The following is a 14,775-nucleotide window of genomic DNA, read 5'->3' on the forward strand; positions in this document are numbered from 1 at the left end:
AGGCTTGGGGTCAAACTGCATGGGTTCAAATCCTGACCCCAGTACTAACTACATGATCTCAGGCAAGTCACTTAACCTCTCTGAACCTCAGTTTCCTCATCTACATGATAATGATAGTACCGGCCTCACAGATGAGGATTCAACAATTTAAAACAGATACAGTGCTAGGTACAGTGCCTGCCACACAGTACGTGCAATATATGCTAAATCACTATAATTATGACCATCAGAACAAATGTTATGGGAGGCGTTGTTAGTCAAAGCATGAGTAAACCTTTAGCAAAATGTTGAACTAAACTTCATTTAAATCATTGCAGTATTCATCATATTGCTTCAAAACTGACTGAACTGAATTGCCCCCACTGTATATAGTAAGACCTCTAAGCAATATATTAAAAGTAAAAAATTTGCCTGTTTACATTTTTAGCCTCTAATTTACTCTCCTTGCTTACTTAGATTTGCCCATTAAAAATTGCACCTAAAATGAAGCAAGTATGTCTAAAACCAAGGTTGAGGACCAATAGAAACTGTTAAAGCAAAACATACAGTAAAACTTAATCAATTCAGATTTTAGTCAGAATTTGTAACAATTTACTGTAGGAGAAAATGAACTTTTAAAAATGTCTGTTAAAAACAAAAATCAGGCAATGCAAATTTACATTAGAAGCCTGATATTGGAGGTACTAAAAATTGGGCAAGTTAAAAACAATGTACATTCTTCTTAAAAATCATTCAGAGCACATGTTATTTGCTTTTATGGGTTTACATGCAAAAGGGAATGCTAACTAAAAACTAAAATTTAGCTAACATTAATGTAGATAAAGCTAGTTGGAGATATTGTATATCTCTAAAAATAGTAAAATGAAAAGATATTATCATTCCAATTTCCAACAATAATAGACTGGCTGGCTGTTCTCCAATTCATGATATTTTACTTTTGAGGCTCAGAATGAATTGATTTTTTTGTGAAGCTTTAAACTTTAAAACCAAACCTGTACATAGCATACATATTAAAGTTCTGTTCCTAATGTGGATTTTATACAATCTGACTTAAAATATTCTATGGAGAAGAAGCCTGTTGCCAAAGTCCACATATTTCCCCTGTTAAACAGAGGTAAGCCATATCCCCAGAAACCATATTTCAAGCCCACAGGATACTCATGAACTAAAATAAAGAATGATAATGCCTCGTTCTCTGCATTAATATTAAAGAAAAGAGAAAATAGAAAACTTTATAGCCACTATCAGCTTTCTGGACCATAAATCTCAAGATTTGAGAATTGCTTCCCAAAAGGGTAGGGAGCAAGGATGAGTTGTGACAGCTTCGGAGCCTAGAGATATTTTTTAGCAAGCCAGCAAAGCACTGACACAAATTTCTACATATCTCTGGCTGTGAAAAGTCTCATTTGTGGTGATTTATATTTCCTCATAAAGAACTCTGTAGATAATATAAGCCTGCTGTGAGGCTGTATGACAACTTTCAAACCAAGAGTTACGCGACCATTCGATGAAAATAGAGCAAGAATAGATGAGTGGGAAAGTCTGTAGGAATAGTATTTCTTCTGATGAAAGGCCCAAATGCTGTTCTTCCAGCATGCACGAGGTACAGAGAGTAACCTTTCACTCTGTGTGTATATATCTTGTGGATAATATTTTGGTCGTCTATTCTAGAAAGTATTATTTTTTTCCCAAAGATTGACTAGGCATTTGGTGTGTGCCTGCTTGTGTAATTTACAAGAAATGACACTCAGATATCGTCACACTGAAATTCAGTTGCCTTAATAAGTTACTAAGAGAAACACAGAGAATAGCATGCTGACAACCCAAAGTCAATGAAGTATAAACACTGTTATTCCAAGTGTCACTGGTGTGTTATTTCCTTTTTTCCTGGCATCTGCTCTATGTAACACTGTACACACACGTGATACAGCAGCTCATTAAACTGTTTCAGTTAACTCTGAAACCAAATTAGTGCATTACATGTTTATAAGGCTGAGAATTACTTCTTCCCTGTGAAATTACACAATTAATCAGGTGCATTATTTCTTTAGGAGATGCAGCCACGTTTGACATTTAGGGATAAAAAGAACAATCCTTTAATTTGTTTCCATTTCACCATTTACTCTCAGTGGGGTAAAGGAAGCAAAAGGTGACATAATTCCTCCTTTTCCTTTAGGAGGTCAGAACTCTACAGGCTTCCTCTGTCGCATAATAGCATTCTGAATTCTTAAAAGGAGTACAAATAAAAATTATTTTGGTTTTGAACTTCTTGTCTGAGTGTCACAGCCTTTGAAAAATTCAGACAATGGGAAGGGTACTTAGGAGTCTTCAGTTTCTTATGGCTTTATATCACGAATTTCCATCAAGTCCCGATTATTGAGTAACTTTTAAGGCTCCTTTTGCAAACTTTCAAGATGGTCCCAATGTAAAAATCTATTAAGTGGTGATATCTGCTCTACTTTCCTTTTTCACAGACCTGGCATTAATTTCTCTGATTCTTTTAAACAGTAGTTAAACTAGACTCATCCTTTAGTCACTTAACAGGGCATGCATTTCCTTTTAAAATCCATGCTACTTGATCAAATAATTTGCCAACAAATTTAAAAATACTTTTCAATACCCTGTGTTCCTATGATGCCTCCTCCACCTTTGTTTTCACTCAAACTATGTGAAGTGTGCTAGGCGAAGCCATTACCAGAAGGCAGAGGTACAGGTCTAGCTCCAGCAGCACCTGAGCTGATGCTGCGTATGCATGCTCAGAAGGTTAAGAGGGCACCTGGCAGTAAATAACTGTTTTCATAAGAGGAAATTACAATTAACAGAATAATTTCCACAAGTCTCTAAATATCCTCTTTCATGTTCTTTATTTAACCTTCATTTAAGAGCCCTTGAAATTCATTCATGCTTTCCTAAAAAATGACTAGGGACAACCTGAAACAGACACAATTCCCTAAACTCATTCTTTAAATAAAAAGGTGCATTACTGCAGCTTCACTAAAGACCTGTGGGAGTATACAAAGCGAATAGCAGGACTATTTTCAAATAGAGACCCAATATAATCCTTAAAAAGTATGCTAGCTTTCAAGGGGAGAAAAATTGTTCCATTCTATTTTCAAAATAAAACAAAATTTAAAAAGAAAAACTAAATAGTTTTTGGTGACTAAGATGTACTTTGCATCTATATCTGGGTACTTACTATTTGATTTTTGTGCCATATTTATTCTCTTCCCTTTAGAAAATGTTAAAATTTGTCGGTTTCCCAACACTGCCCTTCCACTCTTCTGTATTAATACATGTGTGTCTTAAAACACCATGTGCTAGTACACATACTTGAAAAACTAGAGGAGGTGCACCAGTATTTGACCACAGTCCTACAGAACATTTCCGTTAAAAACTTCTTCAATCTTAGCGAAGTTGATGCTACAGTAAATAATGCTAAAATAAGACTTCAGTGACCAAAAACATTTTTCAATAACAAAAGTAAAATGCACACACACACACACACTGAAGTAAATATTGAGTTTTTCATTGTAAGACAGTACATTGTACTTACAAGTCATTTCCCCTGCAAGAGTAAAAGACAATGAACCATGAAAAAGATTACCTCCTGCTTTGATAATTGTGCCATTTTGACGCTCTTCTATTTCAATAAGAAAAACTATGTAAAAAAGGTGATTGGTGTGAACTGTCCAGAGCAAAACAATTCTTAATGTAGATGACTAAAGTAAGGCACTGAAAAATCAGACATCAAGAGGAATGAAGAATTCCTTAGGCATAGTAATCCTAGCATAATGCTCCTTAAGAATATAGGAAATGGTCTTAAAACTTAATCTTTACGCATTTATGAAATTTTTTACTGAACTAAAATATCAATCTGGGATATTCAAGTTGCCTTAACTTTTCAAAAAATGCAAAACTTTTTGGACTTGGATTACTGAAGTTATTTTGGCAGTCAACTGGTTCCTTAAACAATATTTCATCAATTGAGACTCAAAAATCAGGAAAGAGTTGTGATTATTACACCCATTTTACAGATGAAGGAATTGAAGCACAGTGAGGTTAAGCACATTGCCCAAGTTCCCACAGCTAGTAAGAGCACAGAAAGAGGATTCAGACCCAAAGCTACACTTAACCAGAGTCTGTGCTTTAAAAAAACAAAAACAAAAACCCACAAACGACAACCATGTTCCTCTCTCTGCTTTGATGTTATGTATTCCTCGCATATTATTTTTTTAAAGTACTAAAATACTAGGGAACTGCTGCAGAGGGTACAGTATAACTTGAGCCTTGTAATTTATCTGCTTTTCTAAAAAACAAAATTAGAAATTTAAAAAATTAATTGGTTTTTTGCCATATGTGGTTTATTATGGCATTTATCCATGCAATAAATATTTACTGAGTAACTCTTCTAGATGCTGTTTTCAGCAATTTTTCATTGAAATATATAGCTTTTCATCAATATTATGGCTAAGCAGATTCTCCATATTATGGAAAACTTGCACTTCTGTGAAAAACTATATTCTAAATTCTAAACAACTCACCTGCAAATAAGGTTTTGAAACACATTGAATTGTTAAATGAGGACTTTCTTCAAATTAGATCTGTTTTACTAGTTTTACTGAATATTCTTATACTTTTAAAAGGTTAGCCAATAACTGTATTGTACAATCAAATGATTTCTGAAGCTGATCTTGATCATTTGAATAAGATAGGTCTTAGGAACTTAGGTTACTTTGTTTTAAAAATTGTACGGTGCATATTAAAATTGCCTCATGGCTTAAGATGAGACTGTAAACTTTTAATCTAAATACATACAGCTGAGAATTAGCAGTTAACCACATACATTTAAGCATCTACATACTATAGATTTAAAAATGATGCTCATAGTAACACAGAATGTCCCAATAATAACTCAGATATAACAAATGCTGGAAAATTTATCTGTCTTTTAGTATCATTTTCAGAAAATGACAATTGTTTTCTTTATTATAGATCTCTCGTTAAAACAGACTAATTCCTGAATCAAGTGTGCAATCATAATTCAGTCTGGATGGTGAATATTCAGGACATTTAAGAATTTCTTACAAAATGCAACTTTCCTGGTTTCTGAAGTTATCTGAGTTAAAAAGGTCAATGCTTTGGGCAGACACAGATGAAATATCTTCTGGAGATGGAAAAGTATCCTTTAGAGAGGAGAAAATGCAGAAATATATTTAAAATTTATCTTTCTACCATCCGATTTGGGATTCCTAGGAAGTGTTCATAAAGTAGAATTCTTTAAACAGTAGATGTCAGAGTGAGTGCTATTTGTTTCTAATCTGTTTTTTAAAAATATAAAGTGTATTTTTTCAAGAATAATAGACCCCAGGACTTTATCTCTTCACTTCTTTCTTTTTTTTTTTTTAGACGGAATTTCGCTCTTGTTGCCCAGGCTGGAGTGCAATGGAGTGATCCCAGCTCACTGCAACCTCCACCTCCCAGGTTCAAGCAATTCTCCCGCCTCAGCTTCCTGAGTAGCTGGGATTACAGGCATGAGCCACCACAACCGGCTAATTTTGTATTTTTAGTAGAGATGGGGTTTCTCCATGTTGGTCAGGCTGGTCTTGAACTCCCAGCCTCAGGTGATCCACTCGCCTCGGCCTCCCAAAGTGCTGAGATTACAGGCATGAGCCACTGCGCCCGGCCCTCTTCACTTGTTTTAGTTGCTTACTCACTTAACTTCCTCCCAGATCAGCTAGTTCTCATCTGTGTGAACTTTTTCAAGTTACCTAACTTTTCTGGGCCTCAGTTTCTTCACCTGTAAATAGGGAAAAAGAATAGTTCTTCGTAGTGCTTTTTTGAGATGGTGACTGGAACACAGTACATGCTATATAAATTCTAGTTATCCTTACTTATTAAACATCTGTATGTGCCAAGCAATATAATACAGGGCAGAAAGCAGGAACCGCTGTGAACAACCTACCATAAATATATAATGTCAGGGATGATAAGTACCTGAGGAAAAATAAAGCAGAGTAAAAGTATAGAGAATGCAGAGAACAAGGTGTTATTTTTATATAGAGAGGTCAGAGTCGCCCCTCGGATAAAGACATTGTTTGAACACAGACCTGAAGAAAGTGAGGGCAACGGACGTGAATGCCTGGGGCAGTGGGAATTCCAGGTAGAGGGACAATAAAGTCCTCAGGCCCCGATGTAGGGGTGTACTGGATAGGAGAGGGAGGAGGGGTGGAGGCTGAGCAGACAGAATCAGGCAGAGGGTGGTAGCAGAAGTCAGAGGCCGAGGGAATCAGGGAAAGGAGTTCAGCCATGGAGGACCTTGCTGGCCAGGTTAGAGACTGTGGACTTTTGTCTGGGTGAGACAAGAAGTCACTGGAGGGCTCTGACTAACTGAGCAGTGCCATGAGTGGGGAAAACAGGAGCCTGCTGCACTGGTAGAGACCACGGATAATGGTGACTTGGACAGAGCAGCTGGGAGAGAACTAGTTCAATAACGCTAATACGCCTCTCCATTCTGCATTTTCCCTAAAAATGGACCTTTAACTAGGATTTATTGAACATCTACTAAGCAAGGTATTGACCTGGACCACTGTACAGATGTTATCTTTTACCCTAATGCTGCAGACCCTCAGATAAAATATAATAAAATTAGGATATTAAAGCTCCAAGAATTTCTGAAGTCGATTATAATTACATTATTTTATAGATGTAGAGTTCAAACTCCAGAGGGATGAAATGATTCTCTCAAGATCATACAGCTAGTTAGGTCAAGAAAAGGACCTGGGACTCAGTTTTCCTTACTTTATAAAAGCATATATTCAAATCGGTGTTTTATGGAATTACAAAGATAACTTATTTAAAGGATTTCCCTTTACCCCTTCTGATGTAAAAATAACAGCAAAACTTCTTTCAAATGTATTCTCATTAGGTTAATATTTAAGAATATCATTTCTAAAGTGAGTATTTTTTAAGTTTCTAAAAGGAGTATTAAAAAAAAAAAAAGACAGGGTTTTGCTATGTTGTCCAGGCTGGTCTCGATTTTTTAGCTCAAACAGTCCTCCTACCTCAGCCTCCCAAACAGCTGGGACTACAGGCATGTGCTACCATATCCAGCTAAAATGAGTATTTTTGAATTTTTTAAAATTACTGTTTCCTTTAGGAAGTCTATATAAACAACTATTGCCTTATCAATTGACTGGTAGTTCTGCAAATCTATCATTGATATAAATACCACCAACTTTCTGTAATTACTTTAGTATGCCAATCTCTTACCAAAATAACTCCTGTAGATTAAAAACAGTATTTGTCAGATTCAGAGATGGCCCCAGTCTACCTCAGCAATAATCAGCAATTATAACAACTTAATATACTGTCTGTTCCCAAGGAAAGGAGAATATAGCATAGAGTTATTCTTGGAAGTTAAAATAAAAGGACTAGAACTGCAAAGGATGTTTTATTTTTAAAGCAAATTGGAAACTTCATTTAGGATATTTTCAACTACCACATTTTCTTAATTTTATAAAACTCGAAGACATTAAGAAAGAAAGAAATCTGATTGAGGATAAGGCAAATGTCGATAAGAATCTTCTGACTCGTGTCCTCTCTAAGTAATGAGGTGAATAGCTTGTTACGAAATCCTTGTCTTCCCTTCCTCCAAATCTGTGTTTGTATCTGAATTTTGGCACTCCACGGTCTCCACTATACTTAAGCCTACTCCTAGCACCATAAAGCAGGATGGCCAAAAAGCTATAGCTTTCTTTTTTTTTTTTTTTTTGAGACGGAGTCTCACTCTTGTCACCCAGGCTGGAGTGCAGTGGCTCAATCTCGGCTCACTGCAACCTCTGCCACCCTGGTTCAGGTGATTCTCCTGCCCCAGCCTCCCAAGTAGCTGGGATTACAGGCTCCTGCCACCATGCCCAGCTAATTTTTGTATTTTTTTTTTTTTTAGTAGAGATGGGGTTTCACTCTCTTGGCCAGGCTGGTCTTGAATTCCTGACCTCGTGATCCACCCACCTCGGCCTCCCAAAGTGCTAGGATTACAGGTGTGAGCCACTGTGCCCAGCCAGCTTTCTTTTTTCTAGGAAAAGTAAGAAGAGATTTTAAGGCTATGAGGAGCTAAGATGTACTCCTGTCCTAGCAAGAACATTCTGTAAAATTGACTGGTGGGCAGTGAAGCTTGTTCCTGAGATCAGCAAAAGAGCTTCTTGTAACGTAGTAAGTGTGAAAATAGCTATTTCCCAATCATCTTGTTCATTCCACACACATTAGGGAAGAGGAAAATTCAACTGAGGGCCAACTCTCCCCTAAGAATCCTTTAGTTTAATTATGACCACAGTACATTAAACGTCTGTAAGACAACCATGTTAGCTCTGCTGCTCCTGACTGTAGCGGTGGAAGAGAAGAAACCCTTTCATTACTAAAAAGACAGGGAAGGATGCCTTTGCGGGTCGAAAACATGGTTGAAATTCAATTTAACTGAACACCAGGCCACTGTGCTTCTTGTTAATGAACATCTTTTTGCTGCTAATTTTGTGCTATTTTACCTTTCATTAAAAAAAGTAATTCAAGTTAAACTCAGCTGAACAGCAAAAAGCTCTTCATATTTTGAAGCATTTTGGAACAATTACTTTGACGGAAGCCCTTGACAGTTAAATGACTCCGTTAAATGAATGTTATAGAAGTCACATAATGATTTTTAGTGAAATATTGAATTTAACCACAAATGAGGAAAAACCAGTCAGAAGCGCTATGGGTATATTTGAATAATAACATCTTGCTTATGAAGCTGAATGAATTCTATAATTTCTAATAATCAGGCAATCAACTAGTTAGTTAGTGGGTATGTTCCTCATCTTGGTGCTCTCTATTCATTTTTGCTTTTTGCTTTTGCTGTTGTTTTTTTAATCTGAGAAGCCAGTAAGAAAATTTCAAAACTAGCAAGAATTTTCTCTTACATTGGTATAATATTCTACAGTGAGACAATTAATGAGTTGCTGTCCCACAAGTGAAGTCCTCCTCTTTCCTTTTTCTCATGTGCTGAATGAGATTCTTTCACAAAGTAAAAAAGCAATAAAAGTCAAGAACATGCTGCCTGAGAAGTGTGAATTCACTGTATGCCAGGGCTTCCTGCATCTGTGGGACTCAATATTCCTTTTCTTGTTTTATGGATCAAATGTGAGATAGTATCAAGGCTTTTGCATGTTTTCTCATGACTAATGACAGAAATATGTACTGAAATAATAAAACTGGTACTGTTCAATTTCCTTTTTAAATTCAATTCCAATATAAGTGAAGTTATCATTGTGATGGTGAAATCTGACTTATTATAAAATTCTGTTTTCTGGAGAAGGAGAGGAGCTAGAAATCCCTGTAGACTTAAACCGTGTGAGTTGCGAGTGGGTAGGGACATTTGGACTGAAGAAATGAGTCAGAAAAAAGAATATTCTTGTTTGTCTGGCAAGCTGGGGTGAAAGTCGATGCTAAGCATACTGAGTGGTATAACTTGGATCTCTACCCACTGTGTGAGATTGCATTTCCTGATTCTTCCAAGCAGGTGAGGCACAACTTTCTCCATGTTCTCACTACTCCCTGAATTTATCTTCATCATCAGTAATTGTCGATTTATACTTTAATTGCCTATTTACATGTCTGCTCCCCAGTGAAAGGTCACTCCCTAAGAACAGGGAATATCTTTTCATCTCGCATCCCCCAACATTTCTCAGCTCAGATTAAGCTGTCCAATAAATATATTTTTTAACAAGTAAACTTTTAACCTCTTCAGTTGACAGTGAGAATACATGGGAAAGTCCAGATAGTTTAAATCTAAATACTAGTTAAAGTCCAGATACACAAGAAGCTGCTTAAAGTAGCTATCACCTATAATCTTGCTACTCAAAGTGTGGTCCACAGTTCAGTAGCAGCAGCAGCATCCGGGAGCTTCATACATCCAGAATTTCAGGCCCTACCTTAGACCTCCTGAGTCAGAATGCATTACAAGATCCCCAGACAACACTATGCACAGTGAAGTTTGAGAAGCATTTACCTATAACATATGATAGTAGGAGGTATGAAGAAGGGATGGGCATATAATGGAGAAGAAACAAGGCCAGGCATTCTGATTAATACAGAAGTCTACTGAGAAAGTTTTAGAGCTCTCCCAGGACAGAGTCACTCAATGCTCACAGGTGGGAAACTTGCTCATACCAGTTGCCTTGGAACCCCTTCTAGACACTTCTTCACAAGTCTTTCCTGTTTAAAGACAGAGCTGCTCTTAATAATTATCTTTTCTCCTTGCTGCAAAGGGAGTATTTATCGTCAACATGCTGACATTTCCAGGAGTTTTGGCTTCCTCCACTGAAAATGTGGATGATTGAAAGGATATTGCTGACACCTGAATAAGAAATCCAATGACTCCAAGCTATGTAAATTTAATTATTTCCTTTAATTTTTTTTTTCAGGAGTCTTTTTTTCTTTTCCTGAGCTTTGGAGAAGTCCTGGCGATTTTCATTTAAAAGAAATACAAGTCAGCAGTGGTTCAGTGAAGAGGCTGACACGTAATTTCATAGGGGGAGAGGCGCTCTGTCTTTAATCTAATTTGTGCTCTCAATTCCCAGCTAATGTATCTAGGGATCCTGATGTATGCATTTACAAGGAGACATCTGTAATGCAGAGTCCGGCTCTCTGCAATTCTCTGAAACATGGGTAAAAAATTAGTCTGGGCTCTTGCAGCTGCCCAACATGATAAATCTCTATATACTCACAGATGTAGAAATATTCTCGGCCTGGCCTGAATTCAAATCCTAGAGAAAAGGGAGTGAAGAGCTGGAATTTTTCAGAGAACTTCAGCGGTCCATTTGGAGAGTGAGGCCGGTTACATTCCCATCTCTTGAACCCTTTGGAAGTGTGGTCGCAGGCACTGTAGCCATCAAAGTTCACCATGTAGAGGACATAGCGCTCAGTCTTGTCTTCTGGGACGGAGTCCTCATAGTGAGGGCAGAAAACATCCAGGTAGTCATTGATACAGACATCAATATGGTAGTCACCCCTCTGGAATCTGTTAGAAAAAGAAACAAAATGTGATAATTCATAGAGAAAGGGCTTTCTGCTTGGAATCAGTGGTTAAGCCATTCAATAATTTTGGAGCTAAAGCATCTAGTATAGTAGTTCTTCCTGAATGCCATTATGATTTGGGGCATGGTTTGAAATGTTGCAGTTCCCAATCTAAGCCACAAAAAGCCATTTTACAGTGGGATTCCATTATATTTGTTTCAAAATTTCCTACAAACTAAGTGCTTTGCTTTCATTTTAAATATTATATTAAATATCACTCTTTCAAACTGTGGAAGTCTATGGAGGTACTAGTGTGCTGTTTTCCATGGTTCCTTTCATTCTTAAAAATCATATATTAAAACAAAGTTTTTATATTTTTATAATAGTGTTTCACTTAATAAATATTTTTGAATAAATGAATGAGGAAATTAAAGAACAAATAAATGACCGAATTGTTTTTTGTTATAGTTGAGGCCATTTTCCACTTTCCATGCAAATGAGAATTAGAGCCATAAAATTGGAAGAATTAGAATCATAACATTTTACAGTTAGAAAGACAATTCCTAAAACACTTCCATTTTAGAGAAAAATAAAAAGACATAAAGATGAAGCAGTGAGTGATTGAGCCAAACCTAGTATGGAGACTTCGGATTCCAGTTCAGTGCTTTTCTTAGATCTGCTACGTCAGAAACTTATTTTAGTGCATCTCGCTTTCAATGCAGCGTCTTTTCCATACTGAGAAAACAACCCATCTAAATCAAATGACTCTTCCCCTCATTTCTTTTAATTCTATAGGTCATGTTCTAGAGCTGGGCTGGTGAGTAATGAAAGTAACAAGCCAAATGAAAATAGCCAAAACCATGGCTAATTCATCCTAGTTAAAAATGTACACACGTGAATACACACACCCCCCACCACAAACACCACACTGTCTGCTTCAATTCTCATCTCACAAAAGTTTTGCTTATCTGTTTTAACTAATGTGTCTTTCCCTATCAGTTGTACAGTATTTCCCAAGACACAACGATGTGTGAAACAGGAACTGTTATGCATACAACTTTCTCAGTCTAAAATCATGGTGGAAAAGCGTACAAAACTCCTTTGTTTTTAGCTGGTGAGGAAATTATTCTCTGAGCCCTTAGAAATTTCATCATAAAATTGTGTTGCTGCTGAAATACAATGCTCATAAAGTCATATAATCTCCAAGCTGGACAGTCTGAGTGTGAACACTTCCCAGTGGCAGTGAGACAGTCTATTCCATTTTTGGACATCTCTAAATGTTGGAAAGTTTCTTCTTATATTCAGCATATCTGCTTCTGTGTAATTTCTACCCAGTGATCCTACTTCTGCTGCCTGAAATTAAAAAAAACAAATCAAATTCCTCTTCTGCAAGGGAGTCCATAAAACATTTGAAGATGTCAGCTATATCTCTCTGTATCTTCCTTTCTGCAGACATTTGAAAATCTTGATTCCCTTGGTTCTTTCTAGTATAGTTCCCAGGCTCCTCATCATTCTAGATTCTTGACCCTTCTCATAGTCTCCAGTTTCCCAGCATATTCCCCATAAAATGCAGCACCCGAACATAAACATAATAATGACCTCTGACAGCTTGTGACCAATGTCCACCCCAGTAGAAATATACCACCTTCTAGCCAGGTATAGTGGCTCACACCTGTAATCCCAGCGCTTTGGGAGCCCAGGGCAGGCAGATCACTTGAGTCCAGGAGTTTAAGACCAGCCTGGTCAACATGGCGAAACCTCGTCTCTACTAAAAATACAAAAAATATTAACTAGGCGTGAGGCGTGGTGGCACATGCCTGTAATCCCAGCTACTCAGAAGGCTGACGCACAAGAATCGCATGAACCTGGAAGGCGGAGGTTGCAGTGAGCTGAGATCACGCCACTGCACTCCAGCCTGGGTGACAGAGTGAGACTCGGTCTCACAAAAGAAAAAAGAAAGAAATATACCACCTTCACTCTGGATGCTAAATATTCATTGACAAGCCAAGATACTCTTCTGAGAGACAACATTATGAAAAAGTAGAGACATCATACATTTTGACTAAGTAGACCTAGATTTAAGAACTGGATCTGCTGTTGGTTGAGTGGGAGAGTCATAAATCATTCTGAGCCTCAGTTTCCTCATATGTAAGTTGGGCTAATCATGAGAACCTGCCTTGCTGGCCTCTGGTGGCTGCTTCAAGCCTTAGATAAGGAAATGTACGGAAAAAACTGTGTAGATGTAAACCACTGTTACCATAATCAGGATATACCAAAGCATATTAAAATAAGTAAATAAAATATTAATTTTAAAATAATAGCAGTAAGAACAGAGATAAAAATAATATGTATATTTTCCCTTTTAAAAATCCAAAAGGAAAATCAGATAGAAATGTTAAATTCTGTCCTTAAATGTCAAATGATCCATAGAAACTCCGCTTGACCCTTGCTCTTGAAAAGCAGCATGCTGATTTACACAAGAGAAATAAGGAAAAATTCTCAGAATATTCACTTTTCAGCTAGAGGATCCCAAAATACATAACCATTTTTTTAAAAACCGAAAACACTTGGAAGTATTTATATTTGCAATGATCACGGGTTTACTTTTTCTTCATTACTAGCAGACAACGATTTGTCAAGATGGAAGGAAAGCCTGTGTTGCTTTTAAAAGATTTTTGAACATCAAGGTAACATCACTGCCAAAGTACAGAGAAAAGACACTGCAAGGTTCAGATAAAAGGGTGCTGGGATATGAAGCATCAGCACTCAGAGTAACCTGACAGTTTTGGATAAGAGCCAGACAAGAACTGCAGCAGAAGGCAATGCCCAGATACACTTTATATTATTATATTATTATTATAGATTTTAAAGAGATTCAAGGGGGAAGTTTTTTCTTTCCCTAAGTGTCACTCATTTTAGCTTCTACTAGCATTTGGCACTGCTCAAATTAAAACTGCCATTGTCTGGACCCATTCTGTTACTCCTTTATTCTATAATTCCTTTATTCCACAACTGAAAAAAAAATGTCAGTTTCTTGATGCCTAAAAGTTTGCTCTCCTTTCCTAACTTTTATCCCTGTTAATGTCGCTAGATTTTTACTAAAGCAAACTGTGAGGTTGAAGACCCATTCTACTTTGTGTTGACCAGCTATCCCTTCTGATGACATTTTATTTTGCATGGAGTGTTAAGTGAATTACTGTGGTACCTATTTTAAACATGCGATTGCCCCAGCAATTACTAGTTCTTTCTTTTTTTTTTTTTTTTTTTTGAGATGGAGTCTCACTCTGTCACCAGGCTGGAGTGCAGTGGTGTGATCTCAGCTCACTGCAACCTCCACCTCCTTAATTCAAGCAATTCCCCTGCCTCAGCCTCCCAAGTAGCAGGGATACAGGCATGTGCTACCACACCCAGTTGACTTTTGTATTTTTAGTAGAGACAGGGTTTCACCATGTTGACCAGGATGGTCTCAATCTCCTGACCTCGTGATCTGCCCAGCTAAGCCTCCTGAAGTGCTGGGATTACAGGCGTGAGCCACTGTGCCCGGCCACAATTACTATTTCTACCCTTTTAGCCACACGATGAAGAAAAGATGATGATTCACTATAGAATCAATTTACACTTTTGTTTCAGATCTTAAATTCGTATAGTTCAGTAATGTAAATTTCAAAGCATGGACAATATAAATATAAAAACAATGACAAATTGGAATTCATAAAAGGCAGCTATATA

General features: G+C 37.1%; 1 protein-coding gene across 2 annotated transcripts in view; it reads right to left on the minus strand.

The window, feature by feature from the left end:
- Nucleotides 1-14,775, minus strand: part of EFNA5 (ephrin A5) — a 290,643-nt gene that overhangs the window by 39,847 nt on the left and 236,021 nt on the right. For both annotated transcript variants that reach the window (XM_003259810.2, XM_030817464.1), the window contains exon 2: nt 10,758-11,050. In XM_003259810.2, coding sequence (XP_003259858.1) covers nt 10,758-11,050 — 293 coding nt within the window. The remainder of the gene's footprint in view (nt 1-10,757; nt 11,051-14,775) is intronic.

This window comes from Nomascus leucogenys, chromosome 2, assembly GCF_006542625.1.
Source record: "Nomascus leucogenys isolate Asia chromosome 2, Asia_NLE_v1, whole genome shotgun sequence".
Taxonomy (NCBI): domain Eukaryota; kingdom Metazoa; phylum Chordata; class Mammalia; order Primates; family Hylobatidae; genus Nomascus; species Nomascus leucogenys.